At 42.3% G+C, this 27,998-nt stretch overlaps 1 protein-coding gene across 1 annotated transcript in view; it reads right to left on the reverse strand.

Moving 5' to 3' along the window:
- Positions 1-27,998, reverse strand: part of RYR3 (ryanodine receptor 3) — a 269,878-nt gene that overhangs the window by 14,149 nt on the left and 227,731 nt on the right. The window contains 18 exon segments of the mRNA XM_087429068.1: positions 2,039-2,169; positions 5,419-5,619; positions 8,080-8,248; positions 8,975-9,033; positions 10,936-12,266; positions 12,920-13,001; positions 14,733-14,837; positions 17,011-17,139; positions 18,367-18,455; positions 18,892-18,972; positions 19,694-19,711; positions 19,970-20,043; positions 22,562-22,638; positions 24,329-24,408; positions 24,560-24,659; positions 25,612-25,668; positions 26,659-26,710; positions 27,339-27,445. Of these exon segments, the coding sequence (XP_087285194.1) occupies positions 2,039-2,169; positions 5,419-5,619; positions 8,080-8,248; positions 8,975-9,033; positions 10,936-12,266; positions 12,920-13,001; positions 14,733-14,837; positions 17,011-17,139; positions 18,367-18,455; positions 18,892-18,972; positions 19,694-19,711; positions 19,970-20,043; positions 22,562-22,638; positions 24,329-24,408; positions 24,560-24,659; positions 25,612-25,668; positions 26,659-26,710; positions 27,339-27,445 (2,942 nt within the window).

Consider the following 27,998-nt stretch of genomic DNA (forward strand, 5'->3'; position numbering starts at 1 on the left):
CAAAATGAAACAGTATATCTAGGGACACATACCTAAATGGTAAAACTATAAATCAAAGCAAAAGATTGAATATCACTAAAGTCAGGAGAGTAGTTAGCGGGGAGTTGGGGAAGATATGATTAAGGAAGATAGCGTCAAAGATTTCATCAATGTTCCAATTTTTTAACCTTTGTAGTTCATTTTATTATAATACTTTAAAATATACATATACATTTTATATTTTCTTCTATATGTGTATTTAACAATATAAAAATCATATTAAAAAAGAAAGCGCTCCATGATATATAGTTGACTGAAAAAATCAGTACTACATGTACTACAAAGTACTACATGTACTATGATGCCACTATTGTGAAAAAAATTAAAGCTTCATTCATCTAAAATTTTTTAAACCGCTATTTCTTTATGCATATCCCTACTCACGGACATTCAAGCCACTTCATTTATTTATTTATTTTTTTCAGGTGTACATCATTGTACTTCTATTTCTGCATGGACTACATCATGTTCACCACCAAAATACTAATTACAACCCATCACCACACACATGTACCGAATTATCCCTTTCACCCTCCTCCCTCCCCCCTTCCCCTCTGGTAACCACCAATCCAATCTCTCAAGCCACTTCAAATAAAAAATTTTGGCAAATATCCCTGTTGGGACATTTTAGCATACTTGTCTCGTTATCTCCTTAGGATAAATTTCTGGAAACCGAACTGCCTTTTTACTGGGACTCTTAGGCCGCATCATCTTGTGCCACAGACAGAAGCACAATTGATAATTGCAGAAAGCTTACCAAAGAATTAAAATATTTAATAATATCCAAAATTTCTGTACTTTCATGACAAAGGGTCAGAGTCAAGGCTTAGTAGTTTTCCTTATTTGAAGAGATTGGCAGGGAACTGCAGGCAGGGACTGGCTTTTGATTTGCATGCTCACTTTTTTTTTTCCGAGAAGAGTCTTCCCTTTCTAGAGACTATTACAAAAGCCCAGTTGTGTCTTGGTAGAGCTGGCTCTCCCAGTTTGCCGGCCCATCTTTGGATAAAGAGCAATTTTCTTCCCCCAGGGGTCAGGGCCGTTGGTTCCAGATGTGTATGTTTTAATTGGCACAGCTCACAGTTTCTGCTACTAACCTTTCTTTACATATCTAGCCCTATTTCTCTACTTTTCTTTCAGCACATTAACTCATCTTGCAACTCTCATTTTCACAATTGTGAAGACACTAGTACCTTCACTAATGGTGATGGCCATCTTTTGAACAGTTAGGGAAAGGGAATGACTAAGAGCTTGATGACTACCATGTGCCAGGCACTGGGCCAAGCATGTGACTACACTCATGAATCCTCCCAGACTGCAGGAGGTGGTATTCACAACCCTCTATTGCTGAGGAGGAAACTGAGACTTAGAAGCCTTGATTACCTTGCAGAGACAACTTGGTATCCCATCTCTCTGCCTCTAGAATCAATGCTCTTTCCCACCACGGGAGTAATCATACCATGCGCCTACCAAGAAGGCTGGCTTCACTTCACATGTCTTACCATCCTCATCCAGACGGCCCTATTTTAACTGCCCATGGAACTGCCTGTCAGAGGAGTTCTATTACCAACCAGGCTATTTGTTTAAGGAGAAGACTTTGAAGATGGTGCTGTCACAGGACTGCTGTGCTGTATGGGGACTTTGGAGAAACTGATCAGCTTGATCTCTGAACCCCTGGGCCAGGGAAACACTCCGTATGGCTTGAACACAGAAAACTAGATTAAATAATATTGTACTGGGCCATCTGGCCTTAATTAAATACGCTCAGCACTTCCTGATACTATCCTCTGTCCCTCATTAAAGGCAGAGAGATGCATACATACAAGTGTTTGAGGGGCAGCAGGCCACTTTATTGAAAAGGTAGGGGAGAAAACAAGTCCCAGAAACCGAAGGAAGGTTTATATTAATCAGCCTCCCAGGTTGGTGAAGGAGGTCTTATTCTATTTACACTAGAGACACCTTTTCCTTTTGGGGGCAGGGGGTTGGGGGGGTGTATACTTACGGTGTGTTGATTACCAAGCGGTCCCATTGCCCCTTGATGTCATCTTCAGATGGCTGTTCGGTGATATACAGGCCATCAAACTCCAGCTTCCTGGCGATTTCTTTTTCCCTTTTGAATACCACCAAAGGAACCTAGGAGTGGGAAGACACCAGTTCCTCAGAGAAGGCTTTCTAATGAAAGCACCCTCTCCCAAGCATTTCTCACAGATTAGCCTTCCAACTGCAGGGCAGCAATATTTTTGTGGTGGGACTCTTAGGGTGCCTAATTTTGGGTCCAAAGCCAAATAAATCTCTTCTCACTCCTTTGGCTAATACACCTCCTTCTCCAAAGACTGACCTGGTTTGGATCACCCTTTAAGGTTTGGGTTAAACAGCTGATATTAATACAAACTGGTCTCCTTGATCCATCCTAGAGAGAAGGCCATATTTAGATGAGTCCCTGCACCAAGGGAGTTAGGTCTCCTGACTCTGAGGCTGGAGCTGAACTAAGACTTAGAAAGGAGGGTAAACTATTCTGGAATAGATTGGTCAGCCACAGGAATATCATGAAATGTTCCAACCCCCTTCAGCGGCTAGGGTCATATTCATCTCACGGCTTTGAAGTTTTGTTAATGAATGAAACATGGTTTGATATTAGAATGAGAGGACTCACTGGGCTGTGGACATAGTATTTCGGTATCGAAGTTTTGATCCTGAGATTCTTTCTGAGAAGAGCTCTTGCCGGGTAGTAGCACGCTTATTTGTTCCCTCTATCACTCTCTGTTCTCTTATAGTTGTAACTGTCATTTTAGACTAGATATGGTGGCATGGCTGTAAAGATCTACCGCCAAAGAGATACACAGAAAAGGATGGGAAAATAATCCACTCGCCCAAACCATCACCGGACATGCACACTTCACATACAGGACAGAGTTAGTCAGGTCAGAGGATATGACTGAAATCCCAGGAAATGAGAAGTCAGAATAGCCAGAAAAGCTTAATTCAGACAGAGCCAGGGCTTCTCATTCAGCTGGGAAGCCAGTGGGTACTGGGCAACATCCTTGAGACCTTGGTCTCCAAGCTGTTTCTTCCAATAACTCTTTCTCAAAGCTCATGATCTCCATATGCCCCACACTTCTCCTTTATTTCCAAGACAAAATTTAGATAATGATTTGCATAGAGTTACCTCTTGCTCTTTTTTTCTTTAAAACAACAAAACAGCACTGAGGAAATAGAAGACCAACAGTAGGAAGGTGCCAAAGGCTAATAATAGGCCTTGCACATGGTGAGGAATCCGTGACTGCTGTTGGTTAATGGATGACGTGGGAGGGGAAGCAAGGACAAAGCTACTCTGGCTACTGTATTTCGAAATGAATCTGAATAACAATAATAATATCAAGTTTTAGAGCAGTACTGATTTCTGGGATTCGAAGCATTCCCCTTCAATCTTCTAGGAGTTTGCATACCCTTGTAAGTGGGACTTGTGCATTTTTATTCCCTAGATAGTGTTTCTCTTTTGTGTTCTCTGGGACATCAGTATATCTATACCCCATCCAACAAGCTGAACTCTAGGGTGGTGAACTAAGGAATAGGAGCTAACACTCTATAGTGTTTACTACCTCTGGTGTTTTGAGTACTTTTACACATACTAATTCATTTAATCTTCCCAGCAACCTTAAGGGATTGGAGTTATTAATATAACACTCATTTTTACAGATGAGGAAATAGAGGAATGGTGAGGTTAAGTGGCAGAGCTGTGAGTCCAACCCAGGCAGCCTAGAATTGGTGCTTTCATTGTTACAATGGAGTCCTCAGTGTGGTTTAGGGCACACGATCTCTCCAGCAGGGTAGCTGGACTTCCTTCATACTACTACAGTTCACTGTGGGAAGTGAGGGAAACACGGATAGGAATATATTTCCTGGTCTTTTCCCAGGGAGAAGACGGCTTGCTGTACAGCCAAGGAGACTTCCTACTAAAGAGAAGTAAGAAAAAATGTAATGAGAAAAAAAAATGTGGTATAGTAGAAACAGAATGGGACTTAGAACACCAAAAATAGAATGACTGAAGATTGATGTAACTGTAGCAGTGTCTGAAGATGGCCCCAATAAACCAGGCCTCCTGGTGTTCATGCCCTGTGTAGCCTCCCTCACCCCTTGTGCAACAATGAATCTGGGCTGACCCTATGACTTGCTTTAACCAAGAGAATGCATTAGAAATGACACTGTGCCAGTTCTGGGCCTAAGCCTTAAGAAGGGCTAGCTGCTTTCACTTTTGTGCTCTTTTTGGACACCCCATGTGCAAGAAGCCATGTGCAAGAAGTCCAAGTACCCTGATGGAGAGAGAATGCAGAGAGGCCACATGGAAAGGGAGATGCCCCGAGACTACATGGCCTGGCCTTCCAACCATTCCTTTGCCAACATGCTAGGCATAAGTGTATGCCATCTTGGACAGTCTATCCCAGCTGAGCTCCCAGATGTTTGCTGATGCAGCTGCCTTTACATGGAGCAGAGGAACTGCTCAAATGTGCCCAGTCAGTCCACAGAATTGGAGAGGGAAAATGGTTGTCATTTTAAGTCACTAAGTTTTGGGGTGATTTGTTTTGCAGCGATAGATAACTTAAACAGCAACTCATCAGTAAGTTTTCTTCTGATAACTCGAATAGTTAAAGCCTAATAATTTTTGAAAGGTGAAAAGCATTTTTATAAAAATTCCAACATAAATGAAAAGATTAGAAGAAGCTCTCAATACTACCTGCACGTGTCACTTAGCCTGATGATTCTAATTTTATGAAATTCAACAAGAGGCGCCTGAAATGGGACCCCTACAGCAAGGCTTCTCCAAGTAGAGTATGAATGCAGATCACCTGGGGATCATGTTAAATTGTAGATTCTGATTTAAAAGACCTGGGGTGGGGGCCGGCCCCATGGCTTAGTGGTTAAATGCACGCACTCCGCTACTGGTGGCCTGGGTTCGGACCCCGGGTGTGCACCGATGCACCACTTGTCCGGCCATGCTGAGGCAGCGTCCCACATACAGCAACTAGAAGGATGTGCAACTATGATATACAACTATCTACTGGGGCCTTGGGGAGAAAATGGGGGGAAAAAAAGGAGGAGGATTGGTAATAGATGCTAGCTCAGGGCTGGTCTTCCTCAGCAAAAAGAGGAGGATTGGCATGGATGTTAGCTCAGGGCTGATCTTCCTCACAAAAAAAAAAAAAAAGGCCTGGGGTGGGGCCCAAGATTCTGCAGGTCCAATTAGCTCTCAGGTGATGCCCATGTTGCTGTTCCATGACCCTCAGTCTATTAGCAAAGTCTTAGTGAACAAAGGGCTGGCTGGGTTCAGAAATGATGTTACTTCCTCGAAGAATCAAATTAGATTCAGAGTGCCCAGCAACTCACCTTCAGGCAATAATAGCCCACCACGCAGACTAAAGAGATGATGGTGTGGATAATGGCCAGAGCCCGCAACGTTGGTGCCATATACCCAGTGCTCTCCTGCAGGACAAAGAACACCATCGCTTCTTCTTCTTCCTCATCATTAAAGGAATTCCACAGGTTCGCAACGTCCTCTGTCTCTTCTTCTAAAGGTTCTTCAGTGACCTGGCCCAAGACACATACTCTCTTATAAACATCAGAAAGAGCCTCTGCCACTAGGCTCTCCCCACATATTTTATATTGCTAGCATATGCTGTGGAAGTAGCTGTGACTTGGCATTACTTGCTGAGTGAATGAAGTTTCTGGGTAACTTATTCTCAGGAATCCTCAGTATCTCTAATAATTGCAAAAGTTTCAAGAGACAAAACCTATCTCTTGAAAAAAAAAGACAAAAAATTAAAATGAGGGAAGTTTTACTGCATATTCTATAATCCCTATGCTGCAGGAGGTAACCTCTGAAATGCTGTGGCCTGGGAGGAGGCCAAGACACAAACACGCACATGCACAAGTGCACGCACACACACAGTGCATGCATGCACACACACACTCAACATTTTCCATTCTTTCTGAGATGTCATTAACATTCATGGTTTCAACTGCCATCCTCACACAGACGACTCCCAGGTCTACACCTTTGAGGCTTTTATCCCGCAGCTCCAACTGCCTGCTGACTATCCCCGCCTGGATGGCTGCCTGCAGTCACCTCCACCTCAATATGTTTAAAACCAAGCTTGGCCACACCCACTGTAGGCTTCCAGTTTTCCACTATGGGTAATAGAAAGCCATTAGTTTGTCAAGCAGAAAGTTGATGTGGATAAAAAAATGTTTTATAAAAATTAGATTGGTGGTTTTAAATACGAAGGGAGAGAGACAAGGGATAGAATAGCCAGCTAAGGACTTTGTCAAGGATCCAGGACCTATCATTCATTAATTCATTCCACTAACACTTTTTATGTGCCTACAGTGTACAAGACCCACTTACCAATGTTCAAAACCTTCATTTGTCTTGGTTAGTCCTTCTTTTCCCATATCCAGAAACCAACTCCTGTGAATTCTTCCTTCATGATGGTTCTAACATATGAGCCAACTATAATGGCTCTCTGTTACTTTATTCCTCAAGTTAAGAACTGTATTTATTATTCAATTTGAAATACCTCATAGTTCCTAATATAGGGTCTAGCACAGAGTAGATGCCCAACAAATACCTGAAGAATTAAGTAAGTAATGACTAGAACAAGTCTGAACTATGGAAACAGCGCCCTAACTGGCTTCCCTTGCAAGCAGTCTCTCCTTCTTCCCATTGTCAAAGACAGTATCATATTTAGAAGCCAATGTCTTAGAAATTTCCTTAGATATTAGAATTTTTGCTCTAATTAAGAGCATAACTTCTATTACCTTTGCTTTTTTTCAGTATATAGTATATTTAGCAATTAGCCCCTGAATGAAGTATCACCTTGTAAAAGAGCAGGATGAAGTTGATAGCGAAGGCTACAAACAGAGCAAGGAACCTCAGGTTGTAGAAATTCCTGGCCAGGTAATGCTGAAAAGAAAACGACAGGCAGAAGTAGAAGAGCTTTGGAAGGGAAAGGGACTGTCCCTGTCTCACACAGAAGGTCTTTTCTGGTTGAAGTTTGCACAAGACTAGTCCTACTCTTTGGTAACTACTCTTCTAGGACAATCCTGGCCTTCTTACGACTTCTTTGTGGGGAACCAGAAATGTTGATTTAAAAAAAATTGCTTAGAATGATACTCAAAGGAACTCTGCTCTGGTTTATCTCTCAGGGAATCAAATGCCTAAACATGCCATCAGCAGAGGACTGAAATCCTGCTATGAAGATGCGTGTGTGTGTGTGTGTGTGTGTATGTGTGTGTTCATGAGCACTTCACTCAGGAAGTAGTCTATTCGAAAATTATGAGTGACCTAGGCCCACAAAAGCCCTCTGCAGCTCGCACTCTGGATGCAGCCAGACTGTGGCCTAGAGTCCTTGTCCCTTTGTAAGTCACAGCCCCAGAGCCTCTGCCTCTCCCCTCTTGAGGACTAGAATGGTAGCTGCTTGGGGAGAGCTTTCAGTCTCTCTGTGGAGGGCGCTCTCACCAATGGTCCTGGGGAAGGTGGTGTCCTGGCCATCAGCAGCTGTACCTCAGTGGACAATTTGTCAGAGAAAGAATACTACAAGCTGTGCCGAGGGCTGATTGTATGTAGAATAGTAAAGCTTTTCACAACTATGTGAGAACCTAACCTAACAAGTCATTATTCTTTCTGCATCCCAAATGATCAAACTACTTCTGAACTTTTGGACAGGATCGGCTAAGTCCCCACATAACACACATGAAGGACCAGCTAGAAAGAGGTGTTCCCACTCTCCTAGAGAGAGCACAGGTCAGAGAGGGCTCCCACTGCTGGGCAGAGGAGCTGGAGTGCTTGGCTTTTTCTAGGTTATCCCCTTTTTCTTTTCCTCCAACACAAAAGGGACAGGCAGATAAAGAGGAAGAGGAAAAGAGAAGGAATGAGAAAGATAAGGATGCATAACTAACCAAATGCTGAAACAAAATCAATGGGGCCACTTCTCTGAGGTCTGCCCGGGCCAAAGCTGCACCTGGACGGGCCAGGGCCAGAGTGCTTACCAGTAACTTGGTCTGATAGATTTCCAGCCCTTTAAAGAAATTGGCCATGAAGGCCTCAGGCTTCTCAACTTTCTGGCCACATCGCCGCTTCTTCTTCTTTGTAGCTTCTGCCCACAGGGCCTCGGCTTGCTCTTCTTTGGCTGTATCCTCCTTTTCTCCATCTTCCGTGCTGCAGGAAGAGAAACCCACTCAGCACAGGGGCAGAGGGAGGCCTGGCCCAGAGACGGAGACTAAACTATAGAGAAATCTGGGCTGAGAGGGGAGGGAGACATAATTATTCCCTGAGGGTGGGAACCTCAGGTTTTCATCATCCCACAGTGCCAGGATGTCAACTTTGTATTAACAAGTGGTGCCCACTTTGATGAGACATGGTCATAGCTGTACAGTTATACATAAGTTTGTAGTCTTCTTCTGAAATTAGGCTTAACAACTTTTTTTCCCTTGAGAAAAATTGTCCTTTATTTTTTAAGCCTTCACGGGAATTAGCAATAGTACATATTCTTCTAAGCTTGTGGTAAGAATTAAATGAGATATTGTATAAAAGGGCTTAGCACAGAGTGTGGCATGTAAAAGGTATTCAATAACTACTAGATATCATCATCATCAACATCATATGAAGATGCTAAGTGTGAGTGTTTGATAATTTGTTGGGCCAGACGGTGAAACTCTGATCTACTATCTGGATTATAAAGTTAACAGGATTATTAGAATGTGTTTATTGTATAGCTAGAGGAAAAAGAAATGTATCCAGAACTTGCACAATATTTATCTTGTATTAACAGAAATCAAGTTTTCTATTTACCAGAGCAATAGAATCATAGATGCTGTCAAGTAGATGCTATCTAGAATTATCTACCATAGCAATTAAGAGTAGTGGATGCTACCAAGAACTTACTCTGCCTTCTCAGGCTCTACTTTTCCCTCCGTTTCATGTGGTGCTTTCATCTCTGCTGCCTAGACAAAAATAACAATCAGTCAAGGTTTCCTCAAACAAATGAGTTCATGGTGATGAGCCATATTGGCCACTTTCATCTCCTTGGTCACATGTCCCAGTGGCTTTCTTTCTTCATGCTTCTGCTTTTCTCAGGATCACAGCACATAAGTGTCCTGCTATATATGAAGCCACTCTGGAGAAATACCAAGACGAAGATTTAAAACTTGAAAAGTCAATTGCCTTGTTATTATTCAACTCAAAGAGAAAACTTGTGCTAGGATATTGTCAGAGCCCTGTGGCAGTGGTCCTACTACTCCATGGGGTCAGGGAGAGACAGGACAAAGATCATACCAGGTCCAATCCAGAACCCACTTCCATAAGACAGGATTCCTGCCTTGTCTTCAATTCTCTTACTGCAACCCTAGTCCCTCTGATGACCACTGTACTTAGAATAAAATTCAAACTCCTTACCAAAGACTTGTTACAAGGCCTCCATGATTATAGCCTTTTTCTCCATCTTCGTCTTGCACCACTTGACTCGTTTCTTACACCCAAACCTCCTTCCTTTTCCTGGCATATTCCAAATCCTTCCCTGCACCAGGACCTTTGCACTAGCCATACCCTCCACCTGGAGTACGACTGTCCTGGCTTCTCACAGGCCTGCCAACCCTCAGGACTTGGTTCTGGTGACACCTTTTCAGAAGTCTCCTTGACCATCCTAGTTTTAGTAGGGCCCACATTCACTCTGTAACACATGACCTTGTTCATTTATTGTAGCATGTGTCACAAATAGCAATGATTTTATTTCTTTGTTGTCTTCTTCCATTAGAAGTTAAGCTCTATTAAAGCAAAAATGTTGTCTCTCTTGTTAACCAATGTATTCCCATATCCTAGGAACACAGCCTGGTATATGGCAACCCTATTATGTATGAAATTCTGTTCTAGGCCCTGGGCTACACCAGGGAGCAAAACAGAGTAAATAAATTAATACTGTAATACTTGAACAATGCCTACAATTCTGATGCTTCCTCCTCTGACTCTCCAAACCAGGTGAGGTTTCTCTCCTACACATTTCCATAGCACCTGGCATTCCTCCTTCTTAACATTTTTCATGCCTCTACTGATTTGTTCAATGTCTATCTTTTCCACTAAATTTTAGGGACAATGCATTTCTCATTCATCACTGTATTCCTAGAGCCTAAAATAGTGACAAATGCATATTAACTATTCAATAACTATCAATGGAATGAAGAAATAAAAGTTGTCCGTGGGCTCTAATCTCTTCACATTTCTCTCCATACTCTCTTTAATGCTAGAACGACGCTGTGAGTTGGATGCTGCAACAGAGGGCAACACTCAGAACTTTCCAAGGCCAACGGGCTCTAAATTACTGTTAATTTTATTCACTTAATCTAGTAGACTGACTTGAAGTCCAAATTGGATAGTGGGTGCCACAAGAATAAAAACGTCCCAAGCATGATAAAACTCACTGGGGCACTTACAAAATCATATGATATCATCTGGATCTTTTGGGACACTGCAGAAGTATTGTCTCACAAGAAAGTTCTCCTGTTATGCTATACCTGGTTTTCTATGCTTTCAGTTCACTGAATGAACCTGTGTACCATGAGAACTAGCCTTCTTTTTTGTGTGGAAGGCAAGGTGAGGGTCACAGACTATCATGTTTGAACTCTACAATGTCAACTGAAAGACTATGCAGCAATTACACACTGAGACAGCTATCTGTCTCCATCTCCCCCGACATGGCAGAGCTGGAATTATAAGATCAGAGTAATCATAGAAGAGCTGGTGTCTAATACAACGTTGGCTCCTAGGGAATTGGTGTCCATACTGATTGCAAGATATAGTGGCAAGTCTTTTCCTGGGGATAAAGAAAGATGATAGAAACAAATTATGCTTACCTGTGCTTTCCTTTTCTTCTGTACAGTACTCTCTAGCGTAGGGGGTTCATCCTTGCCAATAATCTCAGAGAGGTCACCCAAACCTACTTCGGGCCCATGCTTTAAACCACCTTCTTTCTTTGGGTGGAATCCAAATAGATCTGACATAATATCCGCATCTCCCTTCTCACCCTTTACGAAGTATACTAGTTCAGTTGCGATACCTGGCTCAGTCACTTCTGCCCTCTCAGCCTCCATAGCATCGTCATGGATACCAAATTGGGTTGGGTCAGGCATGTCACCCAGGATCTTGGTCACTCTGATGTTCTTTGCCCCTTCTACCAGGCCCCCTCCAAACACTGTGTTCCAGAGGATCTGAAAGATTCCTCCTAATATGGTGAAGAACAACTGGACTAGCCCCACGAACAACATCCAGAAGAAAGAGAAGAATACTTTCACCAGTTCCTTCACAGTCATCTTTTTCACCTTCCTGTACTGCTTCTTGAGGTTCTTCAAGGTTGCCCTCTTCAGAAAGTTGGCAACATTTCTCCTCACTGAGGCACACGCCATGGCAAATGCAGAGACAGACTCAAAAGACTTGTCATCCTCCTCTTCACCCTCAATTTCTAACATGTATGAAGAATCTTCATCTTCTCCTTCCTCCTCTTCTGGCCTCTCAGCTGAGTCAGACTCAGAGATCTGTGATGCTAACTGCATTTCAAAGATGGTATCCTCACAGAAGTTCACAAACAGTTCCATTTTTTCTTGCTCTCCACCTTCATTGACAACATCAAAGATGAACTGTCGCTTAGATTCCTTCACTTGGGGCTTCTCCCATTGAGTTCGACTGGATTCACTGATCTCAAAATAAACACGCTCAATTTTCTTGGCTCCACCCATAATCTCAATGCGTCCTAGGTATGGTTCAAAGTAATTCAGCACACTTTCTGCTGGGTCCAACAGACACTTAAGGCGAGAATCATTTGGCATATGTTCAGAGAGATTTGTCAATAACACTGCCACATTAAACCCTATGTCCTTGGCTGGTTCATGGAACCGGTTTACAAAATCAATGTAATTAAACATGTCATTCTCATCAGCTTCTGCACATGAAAGGAGAAAGTCAATCTCCGACTGTGTGTATTGTTTTTGCCCTTCCATGGCCTTCTGGAATTCTTTTTTGGAGATAATCCCTTTACCATCTGGGTCATATTCTTTGAAGGTGTCTGAGCTGGTTAAGTCTTTAAGTTTCAAGAACATGTCAAAGAATTTCAAGATCATTTCTACATTGGTAGATGACTCTACCAGTGTGTCAACCATCTGCTTGCCAATAGTTCCATTTACCACATTCCCTGTGAGGCAGGTTCAAAAAGACATACAAATATATAAATAAACCCAAGCCATCACGTAACTGGTCAGGTAGCTATTTTCAGAAGACTTATGTGCCAAATCAGTCAGCTCTTTTCTGACCGTGATGATTTGGAAATGGGTAGGAGGGAGCAGCAAGCCATAAAGACTACACCACTAGGAGCCAAGGGGGAAGAAACAAAGGGAAGAAGGAGATAGCCACATCAGTGCCTTTTATCTGGCCTGGGGCCTGGGAAGTGGTTTCATGATCAGAGTATTGGGGACACATAGGGATAAGTGGTGCCCCTCTTATCCCCTTAGACCTAGGAGGGTGCCCAACTAGATGGCTGGCATACACACTGGCAGCCAGATGTATTGAAAAGCAATGGGGAAAGGGAGAGGATAGGGAAGAGCAAAGCTTGGAGATTTTCCCCAGTTCATTCTGGCTTTCCTATTGATATAAAATGAGTTGGTTTCAGACTTTGTCCATCAGACCATGTGCCCCTCACTCATTTTTTTTGTTTCTGAAAATTTGGCTTTCTAACCAATGTCATATGGAATCAATGACCTGCCAGAAGGATAATCTGCGTGATTAGTATGGTTAGTGCTTGGACCAATTACAATTGTGTGAATGCCTAGTTATACCAAACAGCCCAACCTTCCAGGAGGGACAGAAGCATCACCACCATGTCCTGAAGGAGATCCAAGAGTTCCTTCAGCAGCTCGATCTGACTGGAATCCTAGAACAGAAACAGGAGATACCCCTGAGCTATCTGATCCCTCAGCAAAGTACAGGGAAGTGAGCGAGAAGAGCCTGCTCTGGGAAGGTTAGGTGACGGCTGTGTCAATCTCAGGAATGAGTTCCCTTTTCATTGTGAATGCAGATGTCTCATCATCCACTGTAGCATCGGGAGGCTCACTATAGCAGGACTCATCCACAGAGCTACTTTACAGCTTTCCTTTTATTAGTATAGTGTGGCAGATATACCACTTGTTGTCCAAAACTACTGAACAACCCAATCCACCAAAGAGCTGTTAGGTATCTCTAGTAGTTTATGTTGTCGTTTTTTATACTGGAGAATCACCAGCGAGCTTTTGGGGAATACTACTGCAATCCAATTAAAGCTCAGGTTATAGTCATCAAATGGGTTCTCCTTTCTTCCTGGATTAATTTAGGTTCTCCTCATTCTAGTTGGTGGTGATCTGGGTGCCACTGGTCCCTTAAAATGTTACATAATTGAAGCAATTCCTCCGGATGGTTTTGATACTAGTCTGTTTGGTTTTAATTTCAGCATTGCAGACAAGGCATTGCCCAGTTAGCTCTGTGCTTTATGCCCTGTGTTACAGAAGGAAAAAATCCTTGGAAGATCTGAGGTGGGCAATCTGAGGGTAAGACTGAAAAATGCATTCTGGGACACACTTCTTTTACAGACTCTTTCACAAAGACAATTCTTTGTCTAGCCTTTGAAATTTCAGAGGGATTTTCCCCTACCTTTGGTATGTGTCGTAGCCACACACAAAATAGAAGTATGGAATACTAGAGCTGAGAGAGACCTCAGAGATCATCTAGTCTAATTCCCAATGTTTTATAGATGATAAATCAAAAAACTGAAAGGGGAAGTGACTTCCTGAAAGTCACCAGTGAGGAGGTGGCAGGGCCAGGCTCTCATGTCTGGAGCCTCTTGACCGCATTGCCCTGGCTGGGCTGACATAGAAGTGGATGTATTACCACCGAATTAGCAGCCCTCCCAAGAACTCTCTCCTCCCATAAGGCCAGAGTCAAAAGGGGAAAAATGAAAGGGGTGAATAGCACATTCCAGAAGAGAGGAGGCGGATGCAACAGCCCTGAAAATTTTAGATTCACATTATTTAAATTAATGCTGCAAATGTTACTCTAATCAGCCTGAAACACATCCTGAAGTTCTCCCTCATGTGTTGCCATGGAGAGAGGTGATCGACTACTACATACACTACATTTATTTGTTCATGATAAATGCTCTGAGGGATTCTGATTCATCTTGCCAGAGAGATGGGGAGTGAGAAGGAAAGGCAGAGACAGGGAGAGGGGGAAGCAAAGGTGAGAGAGAAGAGATATGTGAATTACAGAGACATGCAGACATTTGACAGATCAGACAGTGTTGGTAGATGGTTATAAAGTGAAAAAACAGTGACAAGGAAGCAAAAAGGATTAGCACCACAAAAAGCAGTGTTGAGCAATGATGAAAAGGGTAGGTTGGTGGGACACAAGGAAGGAAGCTGCGTCCATGCAAAAGCCTGTCTGGGACCCCATCCCGCCCCGGAAGCATTCATTCCTGTCTCCCATTTAGACTTTCAGTTTTAAAAATGAGACCTAGTCTGCATGACTTTTCCAGCCATTTGATCAAGCAGCCACATCCAAAACGGGAATACCAAGGGTGGGGATTGACTTAGCATTTCACACCAACAACACATTGGGGAACGGGCCACAGTACCTGAGAGAGTTTCATCTGCATGTTAGCAAATACATGGAGGAAGCCGACCACCGCGTCCCACAGCCTACTGTGAGCCAGGCTCTGCTGGTTTCCAATGCAAGGGCCCTACGGAGAGGAAGACATCCTAGTTCACTTAAACATCATGAGCTGCTCTGAAACTTGCCCTCATATGGGCGTTTGACACCAACTTAGAGGAATAGATAGCTCCTTCCAAAAGGCACATATTTTGTGCTCAATATTTTCCCAGGATATTACTTTTTTTTTCCCCGCCCCTGATCATATGATCCTATGTCTGGGAAAAACCACTAGGAATTTCAAAGTCTGGTTTTCAGAGATTTCCTTTTAGCCTCAGAATGCATTCTTCAAATAAAATCTTAAAGTTATCTTGAATAATATTATTTAAAAGAATGAAATGCTCTGGTTAAAACAGAACTGAAGGGTACTCCTGCCTGCTCTCCCCCACACCTCGGCCTAAGAGGGGTTCTGAGGAACTCAAGAGTTCCATGGAGCACACTTTGAAAATCAGGCCCTAGCCCACCTATTGTTTTCAGGCAAAGCTATACATAAAATGCTATGAACACATGGCTATATAATCAAGTAAAAAAATCTCAATAATACTCCTAGTGTGCAGTTACTTTTAGGATTTTCTTATCATTAACCTAAACTTCAGGTATAATACCATCTCTCATCATCTTTTCTGAAAGCCAAATATAGGGGGATGACTTAATTACCAGGTTGTATTTTCCATGTTAATAACCTTTCCCATTTTTGAAGATCATTATTGAACTGTTTCTTATCCTTCACTCTTCTTTATAGTTTTTTTCTACCCTTTAATCAATCGCCAAATCACTCTTCAAGAAGAAATTTCCAAAAAGAACACGGATACTATCTCAAGGTCTAGAAAAGCCTTGGCAGAATTTCCAGGGAAGAGGTGAGCAGATGAAATATTGCCTGCATCCCTAAACCATATAAGCTTATTTAGAAATCACTATTCACGTACATTTGGTGTCTGATCTCTAGAAGCCTCTAGATCCTTTTTGGAACAAGACCAGTTGTTGAAGGAAACTCACATTCACCAAAAATAAGCTTCTCCTTTATTTTTGGGTTAAGTGCTCCATGGGAAATTCTGCAGATTAGGATGGGTTCTGCAGAGAGCAAACCAGATGCTTGTCAAATCTCTTCCACGATCTTCACGGGTATTTCACATTCCGTGAAACTTCAGATCAGACACCTGTTCCTAGGTTTAACTCTCGGTGTTCTTATAATCCTTTTGTGACAAGGATCAATCTCTCCCTCAAAACCTTCCTTTTCAAGTTGATAGCCTTAGTTTTGTGTTTATTTTAATAAGCAAATATGATCTGAGTGTGCTGGTTGGCTCACCATATGGATCTTAAAAAATCTTATATTCCGCCACAGAGGACTGTGATATGGCTACTGATTTTACAGCAAATGATGAGTGAGTACATCCTCTACTCCTTTTCACAGGCGCTAGACCTCTGTAGGCAATGAACAGAGAATGGTGTGAGCAGAGAAAGAATGCTGCAAGATCTAGACATTCAACCTGAAATTCACTTGTAGATTTGACTGCCATGGCACATAGTTCATGTGCTTCTGAAGTTACATTTTTCCATAGAGTTAATTTCTGACAAATTAGCACGATCTCACTAATTCTGGGTTTAATCTCAAGACTCAAGATAAAATCATTAATACCTTTCTTCCTTCATTCTATCAATCATTTCTCCACTCTACTCTCCACCCTCACTGAACACCTGTGATGAGCCAGACCTTGTGCTAGAAATGAAGACTTTTAAATTGAATAAGAAATTTTCTGTCCGCAAAAAGTTTTCGATCTAGGAGGGAAAGCAAAATGTAACTAGATAAATGCAAATAAAGTGTGACAATGCTATGAACAGGTCACAGTGGAGGACAATAAACTATAGCTTCTTACAGAGTGTAGGTACTGTTGGTTCTTATTTACAGATAAAGAAATATCGTTCTTATTAATAAAGAACCAATAAAGAAATAAATAATAAATAATAAAAAATATTAATAAATATAATAAAATATATTTAATTTATTTATAAAATTATTTATATAATATATAAATAATAATAAACTAAATAATAAAAATAATAAAAAATAAATATTGTCTAATATAGATAAAGAAATATAAAGAAAAATTGTCTTATTTATAGATAAAGAAATACTGTAGGGAATACAGAATATGGAAATGTTAAGAATGTTCTTTGTTTTAAAGCATGCACTGTGTGACACACACCTGGATGTATTCTGTAAGAGAATTGAAAATCTGCTTCGTGACCGCCAGAGCTTTGGAAAAATTGTGCTGTCCAGATTCATCAATGATGTCCTTCCCTGAATAATACCAGTAGAAATCACTGATTGATTCCTAAGAACAAACAAGCGGAGTTTAGTATTTCTCAGACTTCAGTCAGTGAAGCTAAACTCAATGTTCAGGAAGGGTACAAGAGAATCCTACATCTCTATGACCTCTTCGTCATGACAGGAGCCTGGGACTCTAGGAAAAAGCACAGAGATATCTGATCCCTAGCATCTTTTTTTTTTTTTTTTTTTTTGGTGAGATTGGCCCTGAGCTAACATCTGTTGCCAATCTTCCTCTTTTTGCTTGAGGAAGATTGTCACTGAGCTAACATCTGTGCCAACCCTCCGCTATTTTGTATGTGGGACGCTGCCACAGCATGGCTTGACAAGCAGTGTGTAGGTCTGCACCCGGGATCTGAACCCACAAACCCTGGGCTGCTGAAGCGGAGTGCGTAAACTTAACCACTACGCCTCCGGGCTGGCTCCTGTAGCATCTTTTAAGTTCTTTTTCAGGGAAGAACAGACAGGAGAGAAGATAGCATTCAGCTGGACATGGGCGGCTATGCTATAGGACAGTTTATTTACAATGGAAAATGTACATTAAAGATAATAATGATTCATTCAAATCATCATAATAACTGCAGCAACATAATAGCTAACACTATAAGTGCCAGGCATTATTCTGAGCATATTACATATGTTAAACCTCTCCATCTTTACTACCAGCCTATGAGACAGGTGCTACCCATTTTATACATAAGAAAATGGAACAGAGGGAGATTAAATAGATGGCTCCAGGTCACAAACTGATAAGAGGCAGAACCAGGATGAAGAATCAGCAAAGAGAGAAGACAATCCTTTTGTATGTTTGTGTAGATTTCCTTTATAGAATTGGGATTTTCTTTCAAACAATTAAACCAAGTGACTTCTCAGCACTAGAACTTGTAAACGCATCTTCTTCCCACCACTTTCTGTACCTCTTAGCGAAAACACTGGTCTCATTCACAGGTTGTTTTATAGCTCTGGGGGCACTGTGGCTAGGTTTTCACTGGCAAAACTAAAGTAAACCAGCATTTTATAATAGAAGATTTTGTATTTAACCACTCCTCCTATTTCAGTCTTCAAAAACACTTTTTTAGGTGTTTGATTTCCCCTAAGTATGTGGATATAGGTCACAGTACCTTCCTTGTTGGGGTCTGACTGTATCTCGGGCCTTCCTTGACCCTGTGTAAGCATCTTTAGCTTTTAGATGTGTATGTGAGATGTGCCACCATCCAAGGCCATCCCCACTCACTTGCAGACGCAGAAGGTAGTCCACAGTGCTGATGATGACATTCACGGTGGTGGTATTGCCCATCTGAGTCCGCAGGAAGTTCTGAAAGTCTGAGAACACCAGGGCTGGGTCAGTGCTGGTACCTGTCACGCCTAGGGAACCCATCACGCCTTCTTGGCTAAACTCAGAAGAGACATACTACGTGAAAAGCCTTATAAGGACACCCTGTTTGGGTCCTGGCACATCCTGCAGGTGTTCTGGTGACACCAGACACTGGACCTAATGAGCCCTGAGGGACTTGACAGAAAGGGCTGGGTGTTTAGATTCACCATCTGAAGATTCTGGAAGCAGCTTAACCCCCGGTGGCATTAAATCACTTTAGCCATGAAGTTAAAGGTCGCTTTACATAGGATTTCTTATTGAGGAATAGATTAACTGTTGTCCTGGAGTTAGCAACTGGTTGTATTAAATGTGGCATCCTGGAATGAATCATAATTTTGCACCTGAATGTTGTTTTGCCTTGACAAATCAATCTGTTCCACTTACCACTGTTATGTCCTTCACAAAGTAACTGTAGGAATCTAAAGAGATCTCGTGTAAACTCGTCATTCTGGAGTATTTTTTCACCTTGAAAACACAGAATACTGGTGAGCATTTGTTTGGCTTTTCAACACAGAACACCCTCCAATGCAAATGACTGCAAAGATGCTAAAGGAGCTGTGTCAGAAAGGTTAGGAGGGGGCCAGCCCGGTGGTGTAGTGGTTAAGTTCGCACGCTCCGCTTTGGTGGCCCGGGGTTCACAGGTTCGGATCCTGGGTGTGGACCGACACACTGCTTGTCAAGCCATGCTGTGGCAGCATCCCATACAAAGTAGAGGAAGATGGGCACAGACGTTAGCCCAGGGCCAACCTTCCTCAGCAAAAAGAGGATTGGCAACGGATGTTAGCTCAGGGCTAATCTTCCTCACAAAAAAAAAAAGAAAGAAAGAAAGAAAGAAACAGGTGAAACCAATAAAAAAAAAAGAAATGTTTGGAAAGGGAACTTTGGATGAATGGGGATAAACACGATTAACGTGGAATGGCGGCTGCAGAACACAATGACCAAAAAAGCTAAAATATTTAGCCCCAGGATGCATTAGTAAGGAAAACAACTAGGCTAATGGCAGCAATGATTCACAGTCCATAACCATGCTTTGCAGATGGAAGACTCTTCCTTAATTAAGCATCAAACTTCTCAGTTAAACTCAACATGCAACCACCAAGCCTAAAATGTGTCTGCGCTGAGGCAATTAAATCAGATCCCTCAGGACTCACACACGTAGGAACTCAGGCAGGAAACTCAAACTTACCACGCTCACGAACAATGACTGGTGATAAGAGAGAAACAGAGAAATACAAAGTAAGAAAACCATAAACACTATGATAAACTTTCTTTCTTTAAAACTGGCTCTATGAACACATCCAGCCAAGATGCTGGCTTTATCACAGCTATGGATGGAAATATTTCGCTGAAATGGAGCAAGTCCTTATAGATAAAGCAGGAGTGAGCAGGGGCTTTAACCAGAAAGAGTTAATTAAGATTTTAATCAGAAAGAGAGAGGCCTTCACATTTGTTAGTTACTTACGTGTTCCTTCCTCAGTAACCATCCCCAGGCCTTCAGCTTTGTTCTGCCTCTCAAATGCATTCAAATCAAGGACACTTGTAATAGACAAAAGAAAACAAGGTTCAGGGCTATGCACACTGGGAAAATGGATTTCTAATGTCAATGTACCTATTGACTAAGAATATCCTGTCCTTGTATTATCACAAATGCACTAAAACATTACAGTGTGGTTGAGAGCCTAATGGTTCCCTGGGTTTGTGCCAAGCAGTGTTGTCCAATGATGCCTATAGCTCACAGACCTTGTTGCATGCATGGAGAGGGGTCAGAAACACTTTCGGTGACTCTCATTGTCCGGTTTGAGTCCTTTCTTATGGATGAAGATTTAGAAAGGCTTTCCAAATAAATAAGGAATAATCTATTTCTAAGATTTCTCAAGGGAAAGTTTACTTTCAACTGCACTAATTAATGTCCACCTCACCCATTTACCTCCTTTCTTTGAGAATCATAAGGAATTGTGGGTTTTGGTGCTTAGGGTGAATACTGATAGAGAAAGCCACAAACCCAGATTTCGCCACACTCTTAGAATTCTTGCACCATTCAGAAGCCAATGGTAGCTGAGATTAAGCTTTCTAGGGGCAATAGTGCCCCTAGCTGTTCCTGAATCTGTGACAAGTTGGCCTTCATTTTTGTCCCCACTTTCCCCAACCTTCCCAATCACAGCTACCACCAAACCCTACTTAGCCAGGAACCCCTCGTACAACCACAAATTTGATAATGAGGACACTGTACAATCAAATTATTTCCAACTGGGGCTCAACTCTATTTCTCTAATAGAGTCTAACTCCTTCCCAACCTGAAAGGTTTCATAGAGCATAAGAACATAGGGTCTCACAAGAATATAGCTCTTAGGGATGCTTATGGCTGAGTTCATTAAGACTCTGCAAAACCTTGCTTTGCCTTAACCATTGGGCAAAGGAAATGACTGTTGGATTGGAAAGACATTGGGAAAAAACCCAACACCCTTTTTCCCCTTTTAGGGAATCACACATATTCTGCAATTTAGATGAATTTTAAAGAGAAAACAGTGAAAATTCCCATGGCTATCTTGTTGGTTTTTCCCAGATCCTGCTATAAAAAGGGCCTGCTCAATAACACAAAACTATCCTATTTTGGTTTTGCTGTCAAGGGGAGATGATACGGAAACAGGACATTTGGACACAGCTGATTTGAAGGAGCACTTCTGATTCAGGAGACAATCTATGGCAACAGACATTCTGACCTTTACTCCATCCCGAAACACCCATTTCAAATGTTCTAATTTCTCTAATGCTTAAATATTTTACAAATATGCATTATTTTTATAATCAGTAAAACACGATTAAAATATCTTAAAACTTCTGTTAGAACTCAGTTGTCACCTACCCCTCCAAGCCATCATTATAAATGAGTTTAGCAATATTGAATATTACAGACCGAGGGAACTCTTGAAATTTAACTGAGAACTTCATGAGCAATATGGAGCTGAACTGCCTTGATTTTTGCCATCTCTGAGTCCACAGGTACTATGTCACTCTCAGGGAATACAGTCGGGCAATATTACATTTTCTTTTCCCGAGAGAGGTAATAAACAAGTTGGCTGTCGGCGGGGAAGAAAAAGGAGCTGAGACAAGGGATTGTATTGCAGCTCAACTACGCTCCCTGCAACCCCAGGAAACAATGTTTACCCAATCAAATAAGGTTAGCAAAATTATGAAGTCCACCAAAAGAAAGAATGTCTGTCCTTCAAATTTTCAAACGGAAAACCTAATGTTCCATTTTTATGAATATTAATTGGAGGCAAATGAGCTAGATAATTGTAACTTTGATTTCTTTCAGAATGAGTTGCAGAGTATTCAAAATACATGTGAATGTTAGAGAAGAAGCTGCCACTGTTCTTAGAAAGATTGCTGGCTCATTTCTGAAATGGTAACCTTATGACTTTTGGTTACGAATTATTCATTTGTCAGAGGGTTCAGCTATGAGGGAAGGCTTACACAACTTGGTAATATAAATGGAAAGTTGAATGCTTTGTTTTTTAGGCTATGTCAAAATGTTCCCATGTCAGAATGTACCTCTGTTAAAATGGACGTGTCAAAATATGTACCCACCGAATACCTATTCAGGCTCAAAGACTAGTTAAGGATAAAGATTAACCAAGTGCTTAATGGATCTAATGAAAACCCAGCCTTGAGTCAGAGTGAGGTATTCTTCCTCTTTTCCATTCTTTCCTAGTTTGACTTTTATGAGCATATAGTTTAGGAGAAACTCAACGTGCATACTCAGCTCTGAGGAAAACAACAAAAAAAGAGGTAAGGGTGATGAAAAAAACAAATAGCTGTGTGTGTGTGTGTGTGTGTGTGTGTGTGTCTTTGTGGCTAAAGGAGATTACATTTTTCCCTCTGAATGCTATTTGGTGGAGGAACAATACCCATCCTCTTAAGCTTTCTAAAGTAGGTCACTCTTCTCCAATAATTCCATGATAAGCCAGTTTATTCTGTGGTCCTCCTCCCACTCCCTTTCCCTTTAATAGTGAAGGGTTTTAAAAAATGCTATGGGTGGTTTTTCCATATTTACCTGCAAGACTGCATAAGACCAGACAGGCTTTGAAAGAATCCAGCATCCTTTTTCTCCTTTAGGTAATCTAGCATTTTCTGCAAGGCAGACACATTTTAAAAGGGAAAACAATGAAAACTATGTACTGACACTTCTAAATGTGATGGAGAAATGGCAAGTCCCAGCCACACAGGCACACTGAGTCAGATCCAGGGTGGTGGTTTGTAACCTGGGTAAGCATCAGAGCCACCTGCAGACTCAAGTCTTCCACGTGCCCGAGCCCCACCCTCTACTTACAGAACCAGAATCTCTTAGGGTGGACATTTTATTTCATAAAGGTCCACTGGTATTTCTGCTAGAGCAGTACAGTAGATTATAGATTTACTGTTTGAAGTCTCTCCTATTTGGGAATAAGCACCAGGACTGTGATCTAGTAATGTTTACTCTTGCTGAGGTATAATCTGAACAGCTCGTGCAATGAGTTTGGCACACTGGAGCAAGGAGCTTAGCCAGTAATGAGCCTGGTTGAGAGCTCATTATCTCTTTCACAATGAGATTTTGTTTCCTCTGTTCTCTGTTGCTAGGAAGGCAGGAACTTTGTCTGACATAATAAAAATTTTGTGTCTTTGTTTAAAAAAAAGGCTCTGGGGGCTGGCCTGGTGGTGCAAGCGGTTAAGTGCGTGCACTCCTCTGCGGTGGCCCGGGGTTCGCTGGTTCGGATCCCGGGCGCGCACTGATGCACTGCTTGGCAAGCCATGCTGTGGTGGCGTCCCATATAAAGTGGAGGAAGATGGGCACAGACGTTAGCCCAGGGCCAGTCTTCCTCAGCAAAAAAAAGAGGAGGATTGGCAGATGTTAGCAGAGGGCTCATCTCCTCACCAAAAAAACAAAGGCTCTGTAGGAAAGTGAACTGATGGGGTGGCGAAGGAAGAGAACAGAAAGTGAGGGGTATCTTAGAAAATGGCAGTTCTTAATGAGAAATTTGTTTGGGATGAATTAAAGGCTGGGAAAATTATATGTAATAATGGTAGTTATGAATTTGGAGATTCTCAAAGGCCCTGAGATATAACCCTCATGAATGCCAAGAGTCTTTGAAGTTTTACTTTCCTGTGCACAGATGCTTTTAGCCAGAGCATGGAGTGCCCGAGAGACACCGGTGCATTCCTGTCTTCTGCAGCCAGTTCCAATTCAGGTTGTTGAATGAATTCCATGTGCCAGGCACTCTGCAGTATGCTTCTATGTGTTGTCTCATTTAATGCTTGATGGCAGGGGTTCTTATTCACATTATTTATGGCTACATGCTCCACCCCTAGAACAGAGCTTGGCCCCAGTGCATAGTCAGCAATCACTAAACAGTTGTTGAATGAACGAATAAATGAATGAACGAACAAACAACAGGTGTATGGGGTTTATAACTTAATTGATCAGGCTCCTTGCTCAGTAAGGCAGCTAACAAGTGAAAGGGTTGAAATAAAAATCCAAGGTTTAGAAAACTTCCTCTAGAGCATATTTCTGCAAAAAATCATCTAATGATGAAAAAAGACATGTTTCCTCTTTGAACCCTAGGTAAATCCTCTTTATTAAGTACACATTTGTAGAATCTCAGCCCTGGTTTTATCTGTCTTCCCAGCTACTCTGTTATAATTGGCCACTAAGGGCAAACACCTGCAAAGGTGATTCTGGGTGACCCCCTCTGTAGCAGAGACAACACCTCTTCCCCGAAGCGTGACAGTTGTCAAATGAGAATACCCCAGGAATGCTGCACTACTTCCCGTGAGTCCCCATTACCTGTTGCACGCCAGCGTTGCCCCCATTCAGAATGGCGATCCCCAGCTTCAGAGTCTCAACCACCATGGGGCTCATCTGACCTGCCATGGTGAAGATTTGATTGAATCACGAAGGAAATAGGGTAAATCATGCCTACTGGGCTTTATCAGGACTCTTTAATAGTGACTTCATGTCACAACATTACATCACTGTGGTCGTTACAGGGGATCATCCAGAAATCATGGAAATTACCTTTGCTGGCACTTATCATCTGGAGGACCATCTCTGCAGCTCCACGTTCATGTAGCCTAGCTTGCTGATAGAGGGTTTTCTGCTTTTCCATTTCTTTCTCCTGGGGAAAAAAAAAGAAAAAGCAAGGAAAGATTTGTTTACCCCCAGGGAATTCACTGTGATGAGGTGAGTTGAGAGAGAGAATCTTTCAACACACATAAGGCAACACACATAATTTTGGATAATGTAGATCTCTGAAGTTTATTTCTAGACACTACCCAGCTTTCCAAAATTGTCTACCCATAATTCACTCATATTTTGAGGATGACTTTCCACTTTTTGAACTGATAGGTAATACACAGTCCACTCCTCTTTGATACTATAATTAAAGGACGTGACCCCAGATTAAAATGTGTTTGTTTTCAGTGTTCTTTCCTACAGGGAAATCTGCTGAGGGGTCAACTAGAGTATATTTGTCTGAATGTAGGAAAAACCCACTTATCTAGAATGTTTAGACCACAGTTAAGAGAGACTCTACCAGATATGGGATACTAGAATGTCAAGGCTTTCCAGAACTGGAATTATATTCATTTACTTTTACTGTTGTATACTTCGTCTATAAAAGAGTACAAATCAACTAATACAGTTTTATCTTGGGAGATTCAGAGTCCTGCGCTGCCTCAAAATCAAAATTGCTATTAATTACACTTACAGAACAGTAGTGCAAAAAACATCCCAGTGTCTCCATTGCTTTGAATGCTCGTTTTTGGATGTTTGAATTTGTCCTTCTATGGCCCCTATGTTACTACCACAGTTGGGTAGAAGTAGAAAATTTCCCAGAAGAACAAACCTAATGGGGCGGTTTGCTGACTGGCTGCCTGCTACCCTTTGTTAGGCAGACAGAGAGACAATAGAACCACAGCTAATGGGTGTGCTTTATCCAGGCAGACTTGTGTATTTGCCACCAGAAACATATGGTGGGTAAGCCATGTGTAATGTCAGTGCCCACCTCTGAAAGTCCCACCTTTTGGCTTTGGAGAATGGCCCTGTCTTCAATCTTAGTGAAAACTTACTTCAAATGTTTTTTCCTTGTCTTCCTCTTCTCCTTCATCCTCCCCACTCTGACAACTCTGGATTCCATGGAGCAGGGAAAGGAGGAGACAGACAATCACATTAAAGGTGAGCCTAATAAACAAGACTCCATTCTACTGTGCAAGGGCAGGGGACAGAATGTAACTCACAGGCTCCTCAGGACCTCAGCACTTTGTAAAACAAGAACATTTTGACCACTGCGGGGCAAAGTTCTACTCTAAATGCCGTCTCTGCAGTTACCGACGGGTTCAGAAATGAGAAATGGGAACACCAAGATCACATAATCAATGGGGAGCTATCTGGTTTAACCATAGACCTGAACTCTTCTACCTAGTAAAGTTCTGGTGTAAATTGAGAGACAGGAGTGCAGGGAGATGTCCTTTTCTAAACAAGAACCAAAGGCTTGGCAACAAGATTAGAGACAACTAGGATGTGAATCCTAAAGTGCCCCTTCCCTTTGGGACCCTGTAGTGCAGATGGTAAACGAGTAACTACTCCTGTACCCCAACATCTCCCCCTTTCTGCCTGACATGAAGGTTTCCCATGTGAGAAGGAGCAGTTCCTTTATCCACTCAGCATTCCAGAGGCCACTATTCCTCTCTGTGACATAGAAACATCATCTCTACCTCTTCCAGAACACTAGGATCTCCTTCTAGTTTCTAAGCCTGTTTTGAAATGTACTGAACTTCCTTCACCTACAGATGTGTTTGGAGTGTTGGATGTATTCTGAACGTTGAGTGAAAATACAAGGATGGTCTATGAGCCTAAGCCCTGTTTAGCTGACTTAAAACTGCCATGTACACCTAGCCATTAGAACCCACTGTTTCTGCAAAGCTTCAAGGTCTCCTTAGGAGGATGGTAGAGTGGTTACTAATGTCACCCATTTGGCACATGAATTGTGCAACGCCTGGAGCCCACGTCATGACGGAGTCCCAGGCCTGCTGCTCAACCTCACAGATTCTGTGTGCCTGGACAGCTCTAAGGGAGGACATAAAGACTGAGGCAATGGGCAGAGAACCCAGGTGTACCTTGGCCATCATGCTGGAATAGGAGGTATACAAAGGGTCGTCTTCCAATTTGCTGGAAAGAATGGAGGAAATATTTAGCAGGCTACATTTTGGACCCAGCAGAAAAGAATAAGAGCCATATAAATCTTAAATTATATGTACAGTCATGCACCACATAACAATGTTTTGGTCAACAATGGACTGCATATACGATGGTGGTCCCATAAGATTAGTACCATATAGCCTAGGTACGTAGTAGGCTATACCATCATGGCTTTTGTGAGTACACTCTATGACGCTCACACAACGAAATCGCCTAATGACACATTTCTCAGAATGTATCCCCATCGTTAAGTGACGCATGACTATACTAGTGAATTAATTAGAAAACCCCCTCCCCGACCCTGATTCTTAGAAACCACTCTGACATCTGAATCAGCATTGGCTTGACATGGAATTCAGGGATGAAGTTACAGTTTCAGGCTGCTTAATTTTCAGACTCAGTGTCTGGCATTATGATGACAGGGCTGTGGCTTAGGTAGTTTCCCCAGGTGTTTCTTGATGGCCAACAAGAGCAGCAAGGAGGGCTGCTCAAATCTTCCACCCCCTTTCCACGCACTGCCATCTGTGAGAGCAAGGTCTGCGTTTGACACAACCATGCCTGATGCCTGGGAGAAGCAGGGTGCTCTGGTGGTGCTGACCTCCTCTCGGTGAGAGCATTGCGGCTGAAGTGGAGAATGATCTGATGAAGTGGGTCTGGTTGCTTTTCCGTGTCCTCCTCCTCTTCCTCTTCCACCTTGGGGGATTTCTACACAAACCAATGCAGACAGGCTTTAGGCATGGATTTCAGCACGTGCCACACAACCGCATGCAAACAAAGAGAAGGTAAAGCGCAAGGCACGGAGCGCATCAGACTAAAAGCACAAAGAGAAACCACTACGTCATAGTTTTATTTCAGGATAGAAGCCCTAAGGTGCAAGGTTTGGGATATATATATACATATATTTTTTTCAGCCAATCAAAGAGACATTCCAATTTTAGGTTAAAACAAAATGAAAGAAAAAGCAAAAGCCTGACCACAGAGGAGGAGAGCTACAGACCCCAACCAGCAGAACTCTCATGCAAGCTCTGGGTGCCCGAGTTCAGGAGGGAAGCCCCGGAGAGTCACCCGAGAGTCTGGATCTCTCGGCTAACACCTGAAATTTCTCTGGGAGAGCTGGGCTAGAAATAGGGATGGGGCAAGAGTTACAAAGCACTGGGGCCATTTTGGGTCAAAGACTATTCTAGACTCAACCCAGCTAAACATTTCTCTTTCTAACCTCACTCTTGATTCTAAACACCTTGCTATTCTGGAGAGATGC

The sequence above is a fragment of the Ceratotherium simum genome, chromosome 3, assembly GCF_057802395.1.
Source record: "Ceratotherium simum simum isolate JZ-2026a chromosome 3, ASM5780239v1, whole genome shotgun sequence".
NCBI classification, from domain to species: domain Eukaryota; kingdom Metazoa; phylum Chordata; class Mammalia; order Perissodactyla; family Rhinocerotidae; genus Ceratotherium; species Ceratotherium simum.